We start from the raw sequence: 23,219 nt of genomic DNA, 5'->3' as shown, positions 1-23,219 counted from the left end.
ACCCATTCGCTGTCTTCACACTGACTTCTGGTGACTTTGCAGATCGCACAAAGACTTGGGGACTGACCGGCGTGTGATCTGACGACCCGGTGACATACCTGAGTCTGAAGCAGTTGCCAAGGGAGGTCAGTCATGCCAAACGGAGTTAACCTCTGACTAATAGCTCTGAACCCGTCAACCCTACTGGACCAGGGAAGGTCCAACCGGGTTTGCCGGAGCAGGGAGCAAAAGGGGGGCCATTGTGATACATTTGCCTATAGGTCTCAGTTTACTGCTCCCTGCTAGCCAGGTTATTGATGTGCTAATGTCCCCTCACTATTTCTAAAGGTTAATTGATCTATTGTGTTGTGTGAAGGAGAGCTGGGTTTAAGTGGCTTGGGTTAATTATTCTGATTGCTTCATTGTGGTAATTATCTCTCTATATGCGGGGTCGAGCGGTCTGGTTGATGTATTCAGTACAGCTAGTGCTCAGCGTCATTGATGTCATTGTCTAAAGAAAATGTGTTTCAGCATCGGCCCCGTCGTGTCTACCTAGTCATCTGTATGGAAGCCCCAGTGTGAGGGGGGCGGAGATTTGTCATTGTAACAGTTTTGGAAATGACATATAAGCTGTGTGTTATAACATTAAAGTCTGTGTTGTTCAAGCAGTAAGCTGGTCTCATGTGTGGCTTTCTGGGCGATTCCAGGGATATCCCTCCTCGTGGAATATTGGGGTGATTTTCGTTATGGGAAGAAGGGAACGTTGACGGGGATATCATACCGATACCGTCACAATCACCTCTGCGTTTTTTTTTTTTTTGCGATATAAACAAAAAAAGAGCGAAAAAAAAAGCAATATTTTTTACTTTTTGCTATAATAAATATTCCCCCCCCCCCCAAAAAAAATAAAAATTTCTTTCTCAGTTTTGGCCCATATGTATTCTACATATTTTTAGTAAAAAAAATCGCAATAAGCGTATATTGATTGGTTTGCGCAAAAGTTGTAGCTTCTACAAAATAGGGGATAGTTTTATGGCATTTTAATATATATATATATTTTTTTATTATTAGTAATGACGGCGATCAGCGATCTTTTTTTATTTTTTTATTTTTTATCATGACTGCGACATTATGGCGGACACTGTTTTGGGACCATTGTCATTTATCCAGCGATCAGTGCTATAAAAATGCACTGATTACTGTGTAAATGACACTGGCAGGGAAGGGGTTAAACACTAGGGGGCGATGAAGGAGTTAAGTGTGGCTTGGGAAATGATTCTAACTGTGGGAGGGCTGGTTACAAGTGACACGACAGTGATCACTGCTCCCGATGACGGGGAGCAGTAGATCACTGTCCTGTCACTAGGCAGAACAGGGAAATGCCTTGTTTACATAGGCAGCTCCGTGACACGATCATTGAGTCGGACATTGAGTCGCTTTGCGCAACCGTGCCATTCTGCCGACATATATCGACATATATCGGCGTTACCCGGTCGGCAAGTGGTTAACAATACAATGCAGTCCAGTCACCTCCCTGGTTCTCCTTTGGACAAATTCTTCCCTAAACTCCCCTTTAAAGAGGTTGAAAAACAAAAAAAAAAAACCTGCAACACAAAGGCATAATGAGCTAGCTCATTATGAAATACTTACCTTAGAAAGATGCCCTGGATTAGCGCTGGCACACTGCTGACAGGGCCGACATGTTTCCCGGAGTAACTTCCGGGTTCATGGGCTCTGGCGCTATGATTGGCCGGAGCCACGGTTACGTCACTTCTGCGCATGGGAGCTGCCGGTCACGGCATGGACCCTGAGGAAATGGCACAAGCAGGCCGTTCCTTTAGTGCACATGCGCCAATGCCAGCGTATACAGTTAATATCTCCTAAACTTGCACCGCCGGTCCTGAGGAGCTGCGGGCAGGTGATTTTAGGCGAGGCCGCAGCTTCTGCCTAGTCTGCGAGGCCGGATGCCGCGGACTAGCCCAAAGCCACTGCCTCGCCTAAAGACTCCTGCCCGCAGCTCTTTAAGACCGGCGCGGTGTCCATCAAAAAAAAAAACACAGCGAATTTGTAATTATGAATGAGTTTCCCTGCAGAGGTGCCACGACCTGCCCACAGCCACCCATGGCATCTGGGCCAATCACAGCACCCTAGCTGTAGCCAACCTCAGCATGTCAACAGAAAGCAAGCTGCCATAAATGGAAATCCACCCATGACAGTTCAAACGATTGGTGTTACAGTATTCATTAGGGGTGCTGAAATTAATCGATGCATCGCGATTCGGGTGTCCCCGATGCGGCATTGATGCATACGACCGAAAAAATAGATTTCCTGGTGACGTCATCCCTACTTGCCCCGCCCCTCCCGGGAGAGCGCTCTGAGCGTATAGCTGTTAAAATAACTGTGTTGTAATAAATCCCGAGTTATAATCCATTAAGCGCTCGCTGTATGTGCTTTTTTTTAAATATTGAGCTTCGTACCTAATTTCTCATTCTGTGTACAGTGTACATTCCGCTCATGTGACTGCCCGGCCAGACTCTCTACTCTCACGTCTCGTGTCTCTCCTGACATCAGCGCGGAGTTCTCAGCTCCACCCACCTCTCTTCTGATCTGATAGTCAGTGGGCGGGGCTGAAAACGTTGCGCCGATGTCAGGAGAGATGTGAGAGGGTCAGGCTGGGCGGTAACATGAGCGGTATGTAGACTGTACACAGACTAAGAAATGAGGTATGAAGCTCCATATTTTTTAAAAAGCACAGCGGGGCACTAAATAGATTATAACTCAGGATTTATTACAACACAGGCATTTTAACGGCAGTAAGTAGAGTACAAATGTGTTTGTACTCTACTTGCACCTCGTACACGCTCCATACTGACCGTTCCCTGAGGCCCCGTACACACGACCGGATCGATCCTCTGAAAACTATCCGCCGGACCGTTTTCAGCGGATAGATCCGCTGCGACCGCTGCCGGATTTCTGTCTGATGGTTGTACACACCATCAGACAGAAATCCGCGCGTAAACAATACGCGGGGGGTGGCCGCGGCGACGTGGGCGGCCCTGGAAGTTCAAAGCTTCCACTCATGCGTCGAATCAGTACGACGCATGCAAGGGATGGCGGTCGGTCGGACGTGTCCGGTGAGTCTGTACAGACGACCGAATACGTCCGACAGACAGGTTTCCAGCGGACAGATTTCTTAGCATGCTAAGAAATTTTTATCCGCTGGAAACTGTTCGATCCGTGGGACAATTGTCCGCTTGGGCCTACACACGACCGGATCTGTCCGCTGGAACTGGTCCGGCGGACCAGTTTCAGCGGATCGATCCGGTCGTGTGTACGGGGCCTTACTTCCCTGTTTGCACATTCCACTGTGTTAACTCCTAGTGTGCTGGAAGGTGCAAACTGGGAAGACGGGGAACTGTCAGTACCGGGAACTTCACAGGGCTGTTTGTCAGCTCTGGATTCTAATCCCTCCTGACCTCCAAGCAGCAGTGTGTGTGAATGGCTGTACCCTGTAGTGCACCGGATTAGTGCACTTTTTAAGGGAGTGAGGCTATTTTTAATTCAAAGCGGAGTTTCGATAATTTTTTTGTTTCTTAAAAGTCGGCAGCTTTTAATAAAAAGACACTCACCTGTCCCACAGTCCAGCGTTGTGGCCACCCGAACCCTCCGTTCTCTTCCCCGCCTGTCCATTGCACTGGCAATACCACCTTTACATGCAGGGACTAATGCCGCGTACACACGGTCGTTTTTCGGCATGAAAAAAAACGATGTTTTTAAAAACGTAATTTAAAATCATCGTTTTTCGGGTTCGACAAAAAACAAATTCGAACATGCTGCATTTTTTAATGTCGTTTTTTAAAATGTCGTTTTTCGGGTTGTAAAAAATGATCGTGTGTGGGCTAAAACGACGTTTTAAACCCGCGCATGCCCAGAAGCAAGTTATGAGACAGGAGCGCTCGTTCAGGTAAAACTACCATTCATAATGGAGTAAGCACATTCATCACGCTGTAACAGACAAAAAAGCGCGAATCGTCTTTTACTAACAAGGAATCGGCTAAAAGCAGCCCAAAGGCGAATGTAACTTACCCTTCAGAGTGCCGTCGTACGTCACAGCGCTTTGTTCATAATTTTTTAAAAACAATGGTGTGTGGGCAACATCGTTTTTAATGATGAAGTTGGAAAAACGTTGTTTTTTGGACATGCTGAAAAATGTCGTTTTATTTTTCATGCCGAAAAACGACCGCGTGTACACGGCATAAGAGTTGTGTCTCCCTACACTGGGTGCATCAATAGAAACACTCAGCCCCAGTGCTTGGATGCAAACAAGTTTACAGAGGAATGTTTATATTATTGTGCTTAATGTGTTAAGCTAAAAACTGCTTGAATACTAGTTTAGGGCTTGTTGTTCAGTCTGGCCTGCGCACAGAGTTACATCAGTTCTGGCATCTTACGGATTCCTGGGAATGAGCAGAGAGTACACACCGCACAGTGCATGTGATCTACATTGTACACCTGAAATAACACAACTGCTAGGGGGAAGAGGAAAAAGATTTTTGACAGGAGAGGGTTGGCATATTTCTTTGACCAAAAACCTCATGATCTGTTGGGTTGTTTTTGCGATCAAAGGGTGGCAGCATTTTTCGAACATAGAAGTGTTCTGCATACTTGCCTTGTTTTGCTTTTAGTAAATAATTGCTCTTATTCTTTGGCAGGAATCCCCTTCGAATCGGGCATCCGGTGTCTCTGCTGGAAGGTTTGTATCTTTTGTAAACTATGACCAGCTTTGTCTAGGACCTACAACAGTACTGTAAATATTCTCTTTACACTGCAGATCCTGCTCAACTATCTTCCCACAGACCGGGTATTATGGGATCCTGTGCTGAAGAAACAAAGGTAAGGGAGCATTGGCATACCTGGGAGCGTGTCGGTGCTGGCATTGCCCTGGCAGTGCTGAAATTTTGGTTCCGGTTGCCAGGGCCTTTTTTGAGTCGAAATAATCTCTGAAATCCTGAGTGCATTGTTATGTGTTACTCTATTACACATAAGCCTAGTACACACGGGCCGAATGTCAGACGGCATCGGCTGGTTCAATAGAAACCAGCCGACATTCAACTCCTGTGTACTGCAGTTGGTCTCGCAGAAGCCTGGCGTTCAGCCCCTGTGTACTGCAGTTGGTCTGACAGAAGTCGGGCATTCAGCCCCTGTGTACTGCAGTTGGTCTGACAGAAGCCGGGCGTTCAGCCCCTGTGTACTGTAGTTGGTCTGACCGAAGCCGGGCGTTCAGCCCCTGTGTACTGCAGTTGGTCTGACACAAGCCAGGCGTTCAGCCCCTGTGTACTGCAGTTGGTCTGTCAGAAGTCGGGCGTTCAGCCCCTGTGTACTGCAGTTGGTCTGACAGAAGCCGGGCGTCCAGCCCCTGTGTACTGCAGTTGGTCTGACACAAGCCGGGCGTTCAGCCCCTGTGTACTGCAGTTGGTCTGACAGAAGTCGGGCGTTCAGCCCCTGTGTACTGCAGTTGGTCTGACAGAGGCCAAGCATTCAGCCGGCTTCATGTTGAAGGGGCATGACCAAAAAAGGGCTGCCGATCGGCTCCCGATCAGAGCTTTCAGCCAATGGCTGAGAGTGCTGACCGGAGTGTCCTGGCAGGGGGCGTCCCCCTGTCAGAACACAATAGCACAGCGGGGAAGATCACTGTACTAATGTTGTAAGTTAGTATAGCGGCTTCTCCCTCTTTTTTTTGTTTTGTTCTGCCCTGCTGGGTTGAACAAAAAAAACCTGCTAGTGTGTACTAGGCTTTAGTGGCAAAACCACAGATTATGATTAGATGTTGGCTGATTCAGAGGCAAAGAGATTTTTTTTTAAAGATCTGAGTGGGCTGGTGGGTGGCACTGACTGTGTTGGCTGCTTCAGGGTCTGGGGGTTGGGGTGGTGACTTATACGAGATGATAGCCTAAGATATTTGATCAGAAATTGGCCAAAGAATGTTTGAAAAAAAAAATACCCTAAAGTGATTTTAAAGGCTTATTTAAAAAAAAAGTGATTTTTTTACCTACTCTGCAATGGTATTGCACAGAGTGGCCGCTCACCTCCTTTCTTTTGGGGGGCACTCTCCGTTTCTCATTTTCTCCCAATGCCCCCTCAGCAAGCTGTGTGTTGAGGGGGCACTTGTGTTGACATGGCTTGGCCCCGCCCCCTTGCTCCCGCCTGCTCGGATTTGACTGACAGCAGCAGGAGCCAATGGCTCTCGGTAAAGCCCATGAATGCAGGAGGAGCAGAGTGGGACTGCTGGCGGGTTAGCTCACAGAGAAAAATTGTGCATGCAGTTTCGCTGGCGGAATATCTATAAATCGACTCCTAAAATCAACCTTCTCTTTATTTATTGGAGAATTCTTAAAATCCATTGTTCTAAAAGGGATGATATCTTAGGTTAGACTATAAGGATTAAATCATTTTGCCAAGCTGCCACATGCAAGAGCATGCAGTTGGCTTATTTTGCATTTATAGCACCAATGAGGACTATGAAAGGTTTTATCATTCACTGGGAATAGGCGGCATCTTGGTTGTTAGCCTCCCCTTTTGGAGGATGGACGCCAAGAGGAAAAAGCGCTTGCTCACACTGGGGGTTATTTACGAAAGGCAAATCCCCTTTGCACTACAAGTGCAAAGTGCAGTTGCTGTAGATCTGAAGGAAGGATCTGAAACGAGGGGAAGCTCTGCTGATTTTATCATCCAATCATGTGCAAGCTAAAATGCTGTTTTTTATTTTCCTTGCATGTCCCCCTAAGATCTACAGCGACTGCCCTTCCAACTGCACTTGTAGAGCAAAGTGGATTTACCTTTAGTAAATAACCCCCATTGCTTTTTTATACTCATGGCATGTTCTGCTCTGATGCCTTTCAACATATCCTTGTGTACAAGCCAATGAGAGGCAAGCGTAATGAACATGATGGATGAATCTTAGACGAAAGGCATACTTTGCTGAATGCTCCTCAAGTCATTATCTTCAGCTTGTTTCTGATGCTGGCCATACACACATCAGAGGCTCTGTACTCTAGTTTGTACATGTATTGCTGCATCATTGGTGTTTTGTATGCCTATGAGACTATGGATACCACCATTCTTGTTATGCTGCTAAATTCTGATTGGCCATTGATATCTTTTATTTTTTTTTGCAGGGAAACCTACACCCATTTCCTCAAGGAGATGATCATCCAACCAGGCATTGCCAAGGCCAACCATGGCCTGTCCAGGGAAGATGTCACTTTGGAAGACCATGTAAGTTAAGGTTGGATGTAAACTTGTGTGTGTGGTGACTGGCTTTATTCATAATGAGCCTCGGCAAAATAAAACATGTAAAAGGGCAGACTGCTTGGCCTGATCTTGGATGACCTCTTCTTTATCTGATTTGTAAGTGAGGATCTGGAATATGGTTTGCTAACATCCTTACAGTGTATATAGCGGATCTGGAGAAAAATAATTTATTTTCCTTTAAAAAAAAAAACTGAAGATTTGCTTCAAAGTAAACCTGTGCTTTGCTTATGCAGGGCAAATCAACAGGTTCACCTAAAGGTAAACCCCAGACAAAATAATGCTGCTCATAGTCATTAATCTATACATAAATGCATTTTATAGGCAAACTATTTAACCACTTAAGGACCGGACCAATATGCTGCTACATGACCCAAGGGGTTTTTACAATTCGGCACTGCGTCGCTTTAACAGACAATTGCGCGGTCGTGCGACGTGGCTCCCAAACAAAATTGGCGTCCTTTTTTCCCCACAAATAGAGCTGTCTTTTAGTGGTATTTGATCACCTATGCGGTTTTTATTTTTTGCGCTATAAACAAAAATAGAGCGACAATTTTGAAAAAAATTCAATATTTTTAACTTTTTGCTATAATAAATATCCCCCAAAAACATAAATAATTATTTTTTTTCCTCAGTTTAGGCCGATACGTATTCTTCTACCTATTTTTGGTAAAAAAAAATCGCAATAAGCGTTTATAGATTGGTTTGCGCAAAATTTATAACGATTACAAAATAGGGGATAGTTTTATTGCATTTTTATGAATTTTTTTTTTTTTTACTACTAATGGCAGCGATCAGCGATTTTTTTCGTGACTGCGACATTATGGCGGACACTTCGGACAATTTTGACACATTTTTGGGACCATTGTCATTTTCACAGCAAAAAATGCATTTAAATTGCATTGTTTATTGTGAAAATGACAGTTGCAGTTTGGGAGTTAACCACAGGGGGCGCTGTAGGAGTTAGGGTTCACCTAGTGTGTGTTTACAACTGTAGGGGGGTGTGGCTGTAGGAATGACGTCATCGATCGAGTCTCCCTTATATAAGGAATCACTCGATCGATGCAGCGCCATAGTGAAGCACGGGGAAGCCGTGTTTACATACGGCTCTCCCCGTTCTTCAGCTCCGGGGAGCGGCTATAAACGAATAGCCGCGCCGTCGTCCCGGATCGCGACCCGAGGGAATCCGACCGCCGCATGTAGCGGGGGGGGGGGGTCCCTATCGGACCCCCGACCCACGTCTAGGCAGGCACGTACAGCTACGTTGATGTGCCTGTCCGTGCCATTCTGCCGACGTATATCTACATGCAGCGGTCGGGAAGTGGTTAAGTACCTGATTTTGCCCTAGTACCAGACTTTTGCAGCCCCACTATTACAGCAGAGCTGAGACTGCTGAGGAAAAAAACAGCAGAAGGATCAGTTGTGTGGAATGCAAGTCATGAAAGAATGAATAGAGGATGTTGGCTTTGTTCACACAAATGTCTTAAAGGGGTTGTAAAGGAAAAACATTTTTTCCCTAAATAGCTTCCTTTACCTTAGCGCAGTCCTCCTTCACTTACCTCATCCTTCCATTTTGCTTTTAAATGTCCTTATTTCTTCTGAGAAATCCTCACTTCCTGTTCTGTCTGTAACTTCACACAGTAATGCGAGGCTTTCTTACTGGTGTGGAGAAAGCCTCTTGAGGGGGCGAGCAGGAGTGTCAGGACGCCCACTAACACACAGCTCCTTTCTCTATCTGCAAAGTAGAGAGTGTCCTGACACTCCTGCTCGCCTCCTCCCCCTCAAGAGGCTTTCTCCACACCAGGGAGAAAGCCTCGCATTACGGTGGTGAGTCACAGACAGAAGAACAGGAAGTGAGGATTTCTCAGAAGAAATAAGGACATTTAAAAGCAAAATGGAAGGATGAGGTAAGTGAAGGAGGACTGCACTAAGGTAAAGAAAGCTATTTAGGGGGAAAAAAAATGTTTTCCTTTACAACCCCTTTAAGCTATAAACATGAAAAAGCGTAATAAAGCGTAATGAATAAGGGTGTTTTTTTCCTAAAGTGCCTTTCTTGCATTTTTCTTTTTCCAGCCTCTCAATCCTAACCCAGATAGTCGGTGGAACACATATTTCAAAGATAATGAAGTGCTTCTACAGATAGATAAGGATGTCAGGTAAACAGGCTGCTGTTTGGTCCACTTATTTTAATTTTCTAGGGAGCCAGTGGTGATAATAAATGTTCTCCTCTCTGTATTTCTGTAGAAAATATAGTGGATTTTGTGTGTGGTGCTCAAAAATGTCAGCCTTTTAAAAAAGGAACTGTGCCTTTAAATCTACGCGGCTTTGCGGCCTTAATTACCGGCGGGCGCCAGGTCACAATTTTTTGTCGCAATTGCGACCTGGCGCCCGGATATTGTCGAGCCCTGCTCGAAGGTAAAAGAGGGTCGGTACATACCTGCGGTCAGTACACACCTCTGATCAGCCAGTGCCCCCTTGGGTAGTTAGCCACAGGATGGAGACACCTTCACTTTTCTGTCCTGCATTATTATCTTAGCTTTTCAACCCAGATTGATCATGCAATCATTTCAGCACATTTGTGATGAACAAGAAACCTATAGGGCCAGATCCAGAAAGAAATACATTGGCGCAGCGTATCAGAGATGCACTACGCCGCCGTACCTTACCTGGCGCATTTTTGAATCCTCAGCGAGTTTGCGCCGTAAGTTACGGCGGCGTAGTGTATTTCTGGCGGTGTATTTCAAATTGGGCGGGTTTCATTTAAATGAAGCGCCTCCCTGCGCCGAATGAAATGCGCATGCATGGTTCCTAAATTTCCCGCCCTGCATTGCGCTAAATGATGTCGCAACGATGTCATTTTTTGAACTTGGACGTGAGTTACGTCCATCCCTATTCACGGACGACTTACGCAAAAAAAAAACAATTCAAATTTCGACGCGGGAACGACGGCCATACTTAACATGGCAATTCTATGTATATGCCGAATAATACCAGCTTTAACTATACGCCAGAAAAAGCCGACTACAGACGACGTTAGAAAATGCAACGGCCGCGCGTACGTTCGTGGATCGTCGTAAATCGCTAATTTGCATACCCGACGCGGAAAACGCCACCCAGCGGACGCCGAAGTATTGCATCTTAGATCCGTCGGATCTAACCCAGAAGCCGTCGTATCTTGTTTTGAGGATTTAAAACAACGATACGACGCAGGAAATTTGAAAGTACGCCAGCGTATCAGTAGATACGCCGGCGTACTTCGTCTGTGGATCTGGCCCATAGAGTTTAGTAGTGCACATCAATTTTTTTTATTTTAAAGTATAGTAAGAACATTTAAATTGTAGCAATACCACTGTAGTAAGTCCCAGTGTTCCATGTCATACTCTATAGCTCAGCCCTATGCATTTCGCCCGAAGGGCTAAAGACAGGAAGTGACCTTGAGACACTTGAGTGCAGCGTTGAGTACTTTCCAGACTCTGTTCTGGTTAAGTTATCGGCGACACACTTTCCAGATTGGCCCAGGTGGATGTGGTAAGCTGACCTGGTGACATAACTGCAATTATACGTTCATAGAGGTTGTCCAGCTATGTATGGAAAAATATGGGATACTTGGTTAGAAACGGCCTCCTCTTGTGATGAAGTTGAAGGGGTGTCTGCCTAATAGCAAAGCCATAGAACATTGTATTCTCCAAAGTTGGGTATAGTCAGCATTCCACCTTATCCCTCTGATGCTATACTTGTCATGTTACAGTTCAGAAATTGCCGTTTTATTTTTGCATGTTTTTCTTTTTTCTTTTATGTACTGCGTATAACTTCATCTATACTCATTATTATGTAACTTATACTCTTCTCAAATAAAGAACGTTGTTAGTCAATTATTATATATTTTTTAACATTCTCACATTGGTGACTTAACATTCCTTGAGTGAGTGAATGAGAAACTTGTAAAGCGCAACACATGCAAACTGAATCGCCTCTGGGCGCTGTATCCATTTCATGGGTAAGGAACCCCTTGACCTCAGAAGAGATGGGTTTTAATCTTTCTCCTGAAGGCCAAGTGGTCTGACTCCAGTCGGATGTTAGTTGGTAGCGCATTCCACAGGAGAGGTCCCTGGACTGCAAATCTACGATCTCCTTTGGACTTGTATCTGGTTTTGGGTATCTGGAGGAGGTTTTGATTGGTGGATCGCAGAATGCGATTGGGGTTATGGGCTTTTAGTTTTTCGCATAGATATTGGGGGGCGTTGCCTTGAATACACTTATGCATTAGACAGAGCGCCTTGAAAGTGATTCGGTCTTTTACTGGCAACCAGTGAAGGGATCTCAACGAAGGTGAGATTGACTTCCATGTTTTTTTGCCAGTCACTAATCGAGCGGCCGTATTTTGAACGACTTGCAGACGAGTGATTTGGTATTTGGGGAGTCCTAGATAGAGGGCATTTGCGTAGTCAAGTCTGGAATTGATGATTGTTCCCACCACGACTGCAATGTACTCTTTCGGGATGAAGGGGGTGAGACGGCGTAGTAGGCGCAGCAGATGATGGGATCTGCTGACTACTGACCCTATTTGTGCATCCATTGTCATGTAGGTGTCAAAAATGACTCCGAGACTTTTGACTTTGGTGCTAGGGGCGAAAAGGGAAACTTACAGGGTTATTTCCTAACCAATACTCTAGCCCAACATTTTGTTTTTTGGGATGGGCCAGTGTTTTTTTTTTTTTTCACAATCCTATTAATTTTGATGAGAACTCAGGAAAATCAGCATTGATTCAAATTCAGGGCAAAGTTACATTGTGTGTAAAGGGACATCCTGACCCGCTGAGAGGAGGTCACCTGTTACTTTTGCTGACTAATACAATGGGAGAACACTGACAAGGTGAGTATTAGTTGGTCGGGAGGGTCCCTTTATACAGACATTGTTTGTTTCCCCTGAACTGGAAAGGTGACAGTGTCCTCTTTATGGCGTCATGGAAAGGAAAAAAGGTAACAGTGCTCTCTGCAGGGACAACCCAATCCATGCACCAGGTCCACTCACAGGTGCCGAAGCTCGATGTGTCCCAACACACTCGAATGCAACAGTATTAGGAAGAGCCAGCGAGACTAATCCTTGACGTGTCATTTATTGGTACATCAAAGTGACAATAAAACAATAATGTTGACACGTTTCGGCAATCGCCTTAACTACGACTATTGCCAAAACGTGTCAGCATTATTGTTTTTTTGTCACTCTGATGTACCAATAAATGACACTTCAAGGTTTACAGTCTTGCCGGCTCTTCTTACTACCAGTGCCTCTTTAAAAAATAACTGTATTGCTTGTGCCCAGCCTGATATTCTGTCCCATAGGAATAAACATGCCTGTGTTCTTGTAATCACACAGGAGACTGTGTCCCGACTTCTCATTTTTCCTCCACCCTACGGAATACCCCTGCCAGCTAATCATGGATCCAGAGAATGAGTATGAGACCCTGAGAAAACGCGTGGAACAGACAACGCTCAAGTCTCAGACCGTGGCAAGGAACAGGAGTGGCCTAACTAATGTAAGAATGGGCTCAGACCAGTAAATCTGCATTTTTATTTTACATGCTGGGTTGTTAAACACACATTTTTAAATGTGTCGTTTTAATAATCCATACGTGACCGTTTTCACACTGTAAAGAGAATCTATACTGTATTGTCACTAGGTTCACATTTGGGTCACCTGTGAATTGGAAAATTCGATTTTCATTCCTGCCTTAACCACTTGCCAGCCGCCCTACCCAATAGCAGATTTACTGCTACAGGGCGGCTGTTCTTTGTGTGTGTGTGTGTATGTATGTATGTATATGTGTTATATACTGTGTGTGTGTGTGTATATATTGTGAGGGGTTAGCTCGGTAGCGGGGTGTGTGACCCCTTGGTTGGGTTCACCACACACTGAATTTATACAGACTGGCAGTCGAAGACAGTTGAAAAATAAAGTTTTTGGTTTATTTTTCCATCTTGCTGGAAAATGGTTGCAAGCATCCAAACAGCATAAATAAAATCAAACATAAAATAAATCCTAGCCACTCTGGGTGTCTACCTTCCACACAGGAACCTATCTGTGGAGCCTGGCTCAGCCTAGCGCTGGGCAGACAGTGCTGATCATACAGCAGAAAACAATAGTCCTTTGATTTTTATAACACAGAAAAAAACAATGGTTTCCTCACCTCATCAGGAGACTTTCAGTACGCTGCTCTCCTACTCACAAAGCCTTAGGAATGGTGCAGCAACAAAGTGGTAATCCTCTGGCTACTTATAAAGGCCTTGATTGCTTCATTCTGAACAGCTGAAGTTTTTCAACGGCCTTTAGCCTTCCTCTGGCTACGTTTGTAGCCGACGCCCGATAACAATCTGTGTATCGTCTAAACAAGGCAGAAATGTATGTCCCATCAGTGACAACACCCACAGATTTACCTGACTTCCTGTCACAATATATATACAAATATTGCGAGTGTGTGTGATTATGCACTTCCGGGTAGGGGGTGTGCACCACTTCTGCTGTGAATAGTCACAGCAGAAGCCGGTCAGCGGGTGCCGGCCAATGGAGTGCTGCATATATGTAAACACAGCAGAGCTCCGTTCCTAACAGTGGGGCTGCGATGGATTTTCTCTATCACATCCCTTAGTGAAAGCAGCACACAAGAACACTAGCTAGGCACACATTTAACTCTTTTATCGTCCTAGATGTTTAACCCCTTCCTAGCCAGTGTCCTTGGTACAGTGACAGTGTATATTATTGCACTGATCACTGTATTGGTGTCACGGTTCCCACAAAGTGTCAGATTGTCTGCCGCAATAGCGCAGCCCAATTCTAAGTAGCCTATCGCCACCATTACTAGTTTAATTTTTTTTTATTAAAATGACAGTATATATACCATAGTTTGTAGATGCTATAACTTTTGCGCAAACCAATCACTTATTGGGAATTTTTTTTACCAGTAGAATACATATTTGCCAAAAATTATATTTAGTTTGATATGTTTTTGAAGCAGAAAGTAAAAAAAAAATAGATTATTTTTTTCAAAATTGTCTTTTTTTTGTTTATAGTTTCAAAAATAAAAACCTGCAGAGGTGATCAAATACCACCAAATGAAAGCTCTATTTGTGGGGAAAGAAATTCCATTTATGAATAGGATTGCATGACTGCGCAATTGTCAGTTAAAGTAACGCAGTGCCGTATCGTATCGCATAGAATGGCCTGGTCATGAAGGGGGGTTCTTCTGGAGGTCAAGTGGTTAAAGTAGTTGTCAACCCTAAGTGGATAAAATTTTGTTTGTATCATAAACATTGGGCATGTCGCGTTTTTTTTTTTTTCCCCTCGTTTTGTGCATCTCAGTGCTGCTGATCTATTTTAGCCACTTTCACCCCCTTCTACTTGTCTACATGCAAGCCCTCCAGCAGGGGCTGCACATCGTTGCTTAGGCCGTGCTTCTAATAGTGGTAGCCTCCACTAGGAGTCCATATGTCAGGGTGACAACACAGGGGTAATACCCTGGGACAGGGACAGAGCTTTGTCACCTTCTAATACATAGTGCTTGAACATGGATCTGACAGGATTGCTAGTATGATTTTAATGAAAGCTGTAGATTTAAAAATGACTTCTGAAATGACATTAACACCTTAAATCTTATCTGAGATTTTGGTGATTATGCTTAGCGATACTTTTGGAAATGTTTGCCCTGTGCTTCTGCAGAAACTGCTTTCTGTCTACTGCTGGGTGCTGCCATCTTGGACGTGACATCAGCAGCTCCTGCTCTATCCCCATTGCCACTGATTCTGGCTATCGGGATGTTCCTGCATACAGCCACTGTGCTGTCAATTGACTTCTTAAGAGAATATGATGAGAGCGCAACACAAACCTGGTTATATAGTGGACAGGAGGGGAACAACAAGCACAGAGCAGGATCTGATATACCAAAAAGTGCCCAATTCCTATTAATTTGTCAGTGCCTATAAGTCAGCCTAGGAAAACTGAATAAGGGAACCAGAGGGGCCATCAGTAATTGGATTACTAAGGTTCGCCTGCCCCTGACAGTGACTCGAGCTGGGCATCGTCACTTAGTAAAGGATTGGCTCGGGTGGCTCGGCTGCTGTGGGCTACTCAAGTCCTGCAAAGGGAACTGAGTTCCTGCTGTGAAAAAAGTGCAGGAACTCCGTTCCCACGCGTTCCCGCAGGACTTGAGCCCTGCTGTACACATACTAATGTTTCAACATGCTTAAAAGAATAGTGCCCACCTTTCCCCAGAAAAATAAATCAAATTAATTTTTTCCTCTCATGTTCTATACAGGTGAGTTCTCCTATGAAGACGTCGGCTTCTCATGCGTTGGGTGACTTGGAGCCGCTTGGCAGTGGCTGTGAGGCCCACTGGGAGGTGGTAGAACGAATCCTTTTCATCTATGCCAAGCTGAACCCTGGAATTGCCTATGTACAAGGCATGAACGAGATAGTTGGACCAATCTATTATACATTTGCCACTAACCCCAATAGCTCATGGAAAGGTGAGATATAGCTATGGTTTCCTTCTCCCCTGTAGTCTTGTTATTGCTGTCTCAGTCCTATGTAAGCAGATCCAAGTCAATAAACTACTATGAACTGCATTTTGTTCTTTATACATTTAATGTGTCCAAAGTTTTTATTTAATAGGCGTAGATACTTGCATCATTGAAGAGATATTAAAGTCAAATTTAATAAAAAAAATAAAAATGTATATACTTGCCTGCCCTGTGCAACAGTATTGCACAGAGAAATCCCTTACCTCTTCTTTGGTGGTCCCCCATTGGTGTCCGTTCCTCCTCTTTCAAGTACCCCTGTTGCAAGCCATGTGCTATGGTAGCATCTATGTTGGCGTTCACTTTAGGTGGTTAGATAGTTTAGCTTCCAGTGCTTTTTTATTTTTTTTAAAGAAAAAAGACAGAGCGTATATTTCTGCGGGCGTAGTGTATCCTCTTTACGCTACGCCTCCGCAACTTAGACAGGCAAGTGCTGTATTCACAAAGCACTTGCTCCGTAAGTTGCTGCGGCGTAGCGTAAATTGGCTGGCGTAAGCACGCGTAATTCAAATGTGGAAGAGGTGGGCGTGTTTTATTAAAATGATCCGTGACCCCATGCAAATGAAGCGCCGATCGTACGGCGCATGCGCGCGCATGCTCAGTATCGCGTCTAATTTACTCCCTAAGATACGCCGGCTCAATGCCTGTGACGTGAACATAACCTACGCACATCCCCATTCACGTACGACTTACGTAAACGGCGTAAAAAGATACGCTTGTTCCGACGTTTATACTTTGCATTGGCTGCGCCTCATATAGCAGGGGTAACTTTACACCGGACGTAAGCCTAACGTAAACGGCGTAGCGGGCGCAAGTACGTTCGTGAATCGGCGTATCTACCTAATTTACATATTCGACGCGTAAATCTACGGAAGCGCCCCTAGCGTCCAGCGTAAATATGCACCCAAGATACGACGGCGTACTAAGACTTACGTCGGTCGGCTGAAGCCAGATTTCAGGCGTATCTACGTTCAAGAATACCGCGCATAGATACGACGGCGTATCAATAGATACACCAGTGTAACCTGTACATGAATCTGGCCCCCAGTGTTTAGGATACAGAAAGAGCTGTGCTTGCCTTCAGGTGCTTCCTGGGTAACTGTTTTAAAGGCAAATAGAGGTGACAAAGGGGTGGCTTTCTTGTTACCTTAAAGTGGTTCAAAAGGCACAAGTTCTTTTTTTTTACCTTAATGCATTCTATGTATTAGGGTAAAAAACCTTCCGGGTGCAGATCCCTCCCACCGGCCCAGCCTTATACTTACCACTGCTCTGTCAGCGATGAGCATGAGAGCTTTTTCGCCTCATTGGCTCACACAATGGCGGGAGCTATCGGCTCCTGCTGCTGTCAATCACAGCCAGTAAGCCAATGAGGAGGGAGCGGGGGGGGGGGGGGCAGAGCCCCACTTTGTGTGTGAATGGACAAGGTCTATTCACGGGCATGCACCTGCTTAGGTACCCCCATAGCAAGAGGATTGCTATTGGGGGAAGGACTCAGCAGGGGGGAGGAGTTAGGAGCACCGGCAGGGGACACAAAAAGAAGAGGATTGGGCTGCTCTGTGCAAAAACATTACACCGAGCAGGCAAGTGTAAAAAATTCAACCTTTAGAATCCCTTTTAATATTGGGTTTTATAAATGTATACCATGTTTTCCTCAAAATAGAGCACGCAGAAGCAGATACCTTCTTTTGCTTCACTAACCTAATGGCGGAAATCCGGGACAACTTCATCAAAAGCCTGGATGACTCTCAGTGTGGAATAACTTCTAAGATGGAGGGAGTGTACTCCATGTTAAAGGAAGACGACGAGGAATTGTATCTTAAGCTGGTAAGTCAGCTCAGAGATGGCCTTCCAAACTATTCCTGCATATACAACCTCTTTGTTATCGTATTGGAAATGATGGACATGTTATCTTTTTGGCTTTTATGATATATCTACTTTTAAAGAAGTTACATCTTTTCTTTTATACTCTTTTTAAAATAAAATTACAGGCGGCTTGTCCATGATGTAGAATTATATTGTTTGGTTAATAATGTTGCTTAAATAAAAAAAAAGAAGACCAAGGTAAAGGTTATAACCTACCTAAAAAGATTTGACTGTGAGCACAGAAATCCTGCTTTATCTTACTAAGCCATCTGAGTGGTCCCCAAATCTGGAGCAGTGTTGCACAAATGTTGCTCTTATATATCTAGGGGCTGATTTGCTAAAGGAGTTAAGTATGAAAACAAAAATGTGTGAATAGTCACTTCAGTTATACAATCATATAAAAATATTATTCTTGTTCACTTTAACCACTTGCCTACTGTGCACATACACCCCCTTCTTGCCCAGACGATATTTTAGCTTCCGGCACTGCGTCGCTTTAACTGACAATTGCGCGGTCGTGCGACGTGGCTCCCAAACAAAAATTGACGTCCTTTTTTTCCCCACAAATAGAGCTTTCTTTTGGTGGTATTTGATCGCTTGTGCGGTTTTTATTTTTTGGGCCATAAACAAAAAAAGCGTAAATTTTGAAAAAAAAACACAATTATTTTTACTTTTTGCTATAATAAATATCCAATTTTTTAAAAATATATATATTTTTTTCTCAGTTTAGGCCGATACGTATTATTCTACATATTTTTGGTAAAAAATAAAAAAATCGCAATAACCTGGTTTGCGCAAAAGTTATATTGCCTACAAAATAGGGGACATAATGATTTATTTTTTATTTATTTTTTACTAGGAATGGCGGCGATCTGCGTTTATTTTTCCGGGACTGCGACATTATAGCGGACACATCGGACACTTTTGACACATTTTTGGGACCATTCACATTTATACAGTGAACAGTGCTATAAATATGCATTGATTACTGTATAAATGTGACTGGCAGGGAAGGGGTTAACTACTAGGGGGTGAGGAAGGGGTTAAATGTGTATCCTGGGTGTGTTCTAACTGTGTGTGGAGGGGGGGTGACTGGGGGAGGTGACCGATGCTGTGTCCCTATGTACAAGAGTCACAGATCGGTCTTCTCTCTCACTGACAGGACGTGGAGCTCTGCACTCTGCACCCTGCAATCGCGGGTGCCCGGCAGCCATCGCGGCTGCCGGGCACGCGCACTGTGTTCCCAGTGACGCGGCGGGTGCGCGCGCGCGCCCTAGAGGCTTTAAATGACAGGACTTAATATGACGTCCTGTCAGAACAATAGAGCATTCCGCCCGCCACCATTTGACGACGGGTGGGTGTCAAGTGGTTAAATACCAGATGCTTTTTACATAATTCAATAATTGAAGTGAGTATTCACAGAATTTTTTGAGGGAACATTCTCCGCTCTTTTAGTAAATCGCTCCAAGACTCTTCAGTGTGTCCATGATTATTTTCAGCCACAGTTGGAAGGTAGTAGAACATTATGCGAGGTAAGAATAGAGAATAGTTCTGTTGTGGAAGGGATGGCCCCACCTTTTTATTTTTGTCTCTTTGCAGCAAGAACAGAACATCAAGCCTCAGTTCTTTGCCTTCCGATGGCTGACGCTGCTGTTTTCCCAGGAGTTTGTGCTTCCTGATGTCATCCGTATCTGGGATTCTTTATTTGCTGATGAGAACAGATTTGACTTCCTTCTGAAAGTTTCCTGTGCCATGCTTATGTAAGTGTTGCAGAAACTGTTGGGCCAATGTTGTCTAGTTGTAAGCATCAGCAAATCCTACTTGCAGGAGCATTATATAATTATTTGTGAACTCTAACCTTCTAAAACAACCTATTAAGTTTAAAATGGAAATATAAGACAAAACGTTTGTGTGTGTGTGTGTGTGTATATGTACTGTATATAAGTGTATGTATGTATATGTACTGTATATAAGTGTATGTATGTATGTATGTATGTATGTGTGTGTGTGTGTGTGTGTGTATGTATGTATGTATTAGGAATGCTCCGACATTTCGGCCGCCAAAACATATCGGCTGAAAATTGTCTTTTCGGCCATATGCCAAAAGAGAATTCTTGCCGATAATGGCGCCAAAAATTGCGCATGCGCAGTAGCGGTGGGAGAACCAGCGGGCGACATCACTCGTGTGGGCAGCGTGCACGTTCCTCACGGTTAAGATGCCACAATGGTAAGCACGTTCCCTGCTGAGACGCTGGACTTGGAAGCACCTTCCCCGCGGACGCTCCTCGTGCTTGTGAGACGCTGCTAGGACCCGAGAGACGGCTTCATAGAGGGCTACACATAGCATACTCAAGTACAAGAGTGGGCACAGTCCCTCCTGGATGGCTACCATTACTACTATTCGCCAGTGAGCATTGCCGCTTTTGTTTTACTTAAACTGACAGAAACAATCCAACTAGTACTATTATACAGGGCTGTCTTAATGCCTGGGCATACTTGGGCACTGCCCAGGTGCATGGGGGCCCCATGATAGTCTTGCATTACATCATATCTTCCAACTGTCCCATATCTGCTAGGATAGTCATGCATTTTACTAAGTTTTCCCAGGATGATGGCCTTGCCCTGAGTGGAATACCAGAACTTTTACTTTGCCCTCCTGATGCCCTTCTGCCTCCCCCTGTGTTTAATTCTATCAACTATTGATACTTTAATTCTTAAATAGGTGCGTACATTTGGGGCAGGCTGGCAGAGGCCCCCAATGCATTACTTTGCCCAGGGGCCCATGATGCTATTAAGACGGCCCTGCTATTATAGATTTATTTTATTATAGTACTGAAACTGAAATGATGATCTTTCTGTCTATAGCAGTCGAACAACATGTATTACTTACTACTTGGCCTTTGTTAAACAACAAGCCCGAACTCTTCTCTTGCCATGCAATACTAGTATTTAAAATGTCTGTCTGCACTGCAGTACATCTGATTTGTAGCAAAAAGATTTTAATTAGTTGAAATGATTAAATATGATTTGGAATGGAATGGGTTGCAATTGCATGCTTTTTTTTTTTTTGAGCGATTCTGTAGTATACTATAATATCAATGCGCTTGTTTTAATTGAATTTGTCACTTTGTCAGCGTAGTTATACTACACTGACATGATGGCAAGCGCATGAATTTTTTTAAACATGACAGTACACAAGAAATATAATGTATATTTAATTAATAAATATATATTCTATTTTTTTGCGTACTGTCATGTTTAAAAAATTAATGCACTTGCTTTCATGTCAGTGTAGTTTAACTGTATAACTTATACGCTGACAAAGTGACAAATTCAATGACAACAAGCACATAAAGTTTATAGTATACTACAGAATAGCTAAAAAAAAGTTAAATGGCATGCAATTGCAATTTGCAAGCAATCCATTCCATTTCAAATCAAATTTAATACGTTCAATTATATAAAAATCTTTTTGGTACAAGTCAGATGTACTGCAGTGCAGACATACTGTATGTTTTGTATCTGTGGCTGTCTACATACTCCAGTACTATACACTATACCGCACTGTGTTCCGGGTATGGGCGGAGACTTCCAGAAACACCGACTAGTCTACATTGCTTGCTGTGATTGGCTGAGTACCGCTGCTGTAGACTAGTCTGTGTTTTGGGTAGTCTCCGCTCATACCCGGGGGCCGGAACACAGTGCGGTCTACTGTATGACTATGTATGCAACCCGCAGCTACATACATACACTTTTATCGCACATGCAGCCGCTGACACCTTAGGGAGAGAGAACTGAATTACTAGTTCTGATTTAAGTTGAAAATTAAATAAAGTCTTCTTATGCCGCGTACACACAATCATTTTTCGGCATGTAAAAAACAAAGTTTTTCAGCATGTAGAAAAAACTAAGTTTTTTCCAACTTCATCATTAAAACAACGTTGCCCACACACGATCGTTTAAAAAAAAAAAAACTCTAGCAAAGCACGGTGACGTACAACACGTACGATGGCACTATAAAGGGGAAGTTCCATTTGGATGACATCACCCTTTAGCTGAACGAGCGCTCCCGTCTCATAACTTGCTTCTGAGCATGCGCTGGTTTTTAACGTCGTTTTAGCCCACACACGATCATTTTTTACAACCCGAAAAACGACATAGTTTAAAACGTCATTAAAAAATGCAGCATGTTTGAAAAAAAATGTTGTCGTTTTTCAGAACCCGAAAAATTATGTGAAGCCCACACACGATCATTTTACAAAACGTCGTTTTTTACATGCCGAAAAATGATCGTGTGTACGCGGCATGAAGCCCCATACACACTATCGGTTTTCCTGCAGGTTTTTCTCTTCAGGTTTACCAAAACCATGCAAGGGCCTGCCCGATTGCATACGAATTGAAACTCAAGATTTGACCTCATATTAGATGGTCTTGGTAAACCTGAAGAGAAAAACCTGCAGGAAAACTGATAGGCCCGGATTCAGAAAGCACTTACGCCAACGTATCTTTATATACGCCGCGTAAGTGCACAGATGCGCCGTCGTATCTATGCGCCTGATTCTTAAAGCTAGATACGCCTGAGTTGTGGCTTCATCCGACCAACGTAAGTTTCCTACGCCATCAGAGTCTGGGCGCATATTTACGCTGGCCGTAAGGGGCGCTTCCATTGATTTCCGCGGCGAATATGCAAATGACGGCGATAAGCCGATTCACGAACGTACTTGCGCCCGTCGCTGTAATCTACGCCGTTTACGTAAGGCGTATGTCCAGCGTAAAGTTAAGCCTCATAAAGCAGGGGTAAGTCATGTTAGGGTATGGACCAGGGAACAGCCGTCGTATTTTACGTTGTTTACGTAAAACGTATGTGAAACGTACATCGTAGGCATTGAGCCGTCGTATCTTAGGGAGTATATGCGACATGAATCTGAGCATGCGCGCGCATGCGCCGTTCGTTCGGCCCTTCATTTACATGGGGTCACGGTTAATTTAAATGTATCACGCCCACTACCTTCCTACTTTGAATAAGGCAGCTTACGCCGGCCAATTTAAGTTACGCTGGCGCAACGTACTGTAGGGAGCGAGTGCTTTGTGAATACTGCTCTTGCCTCTCAGTTACGTCGGCGTACCGCATATGAGATGCGCTACGCCGGCACAAAGATGCGCCGATCTACGTGAATCTGGGCCATAGTGTGTATGAGGCTTTAGACTTGGTCTTTGGCATTTTTATATTTTTTTATTATTTATTTTATGCCTGTGTATTTATTTATTTTTTTATGGTGCAATGTGCACTGACTGCAGTCTGCACTGCAGGATATGCTGTAGTTACTTTAATTTATTATAATTTTGTATTTTATTTGATTTTATCCACTGTCCAATTTATGCAGGTTGCTTTTTATCAAGTACTTCTTTACATTACTGGATTGTACTATTCTTTCATTCAAAAAATGTATGATCAAGTTGAATATGAATAATATATAACAAATATAACACAATTTTAT

General features: G+C 43.9%; 1 protein-coding gene across 3 annotated transcripts in view; it reads left to right on the top strand.

Annotated features, from left to right (window-relative positions):
• Positions 1–23,219, top strand: part of TBC1D13 (TBC1 domain family member 13) — a 38,639-nt gene that overhangs the window by 7,827 nt on the left and 7,593 nt on the right. For 2 of the 3 annotated variants that reach the window (XM_040324721.1, XM_040324722.1), the window contains 8 exons: positions 4,692–4,732; positions 4,811–4,872; positions 7,155–7,254; positions 9,361–9,443; positions 12,665–12,824; positions 15,597–15,807; positions 17,519–17,682; positions 19,321–19,481. In XM_040324721.1, the coding sequence (XP_040180655.1) occupies positions 4,692–4,732; positions 4,811–4,872; positions 7,155–7,254; positions 9,361–9,443; positions 12,665–12,824; positions 15,597–15,807; positions 17,519–17,682; positions 19,321–19,481 (982 nt within the window). The remainder of the gene's footprint in view (positions 1–4,691; positions 4,733–4,810; positions 4,873–7,154; positions 7,255–9,360; positions 9,444–12,664; positions 12,825–15,596; positions 15,808–17,518; positions 17,683–19,320; positions 19,482–23,219) is intronic. The other variant, XM_040324723.1, reaches the window with a different exon arrangement.

This window comes from Rana temporaria, chromosome 9 (assembly GCF_905171775.1).
Source record: "Rana temporaria chromosome 9, aRanTem1.1, whole genome shotgun sequence".
Classification (NCBI taxonomy): domain Eukaryota; kingdom Metazoa; phylum Chordata; class Amphibia; order Anura; family Ranidae; genus Rana; species Rana temporaria.
This window is presented reverse-complemented; position numbering and strand designations above follow the sequence as displayed.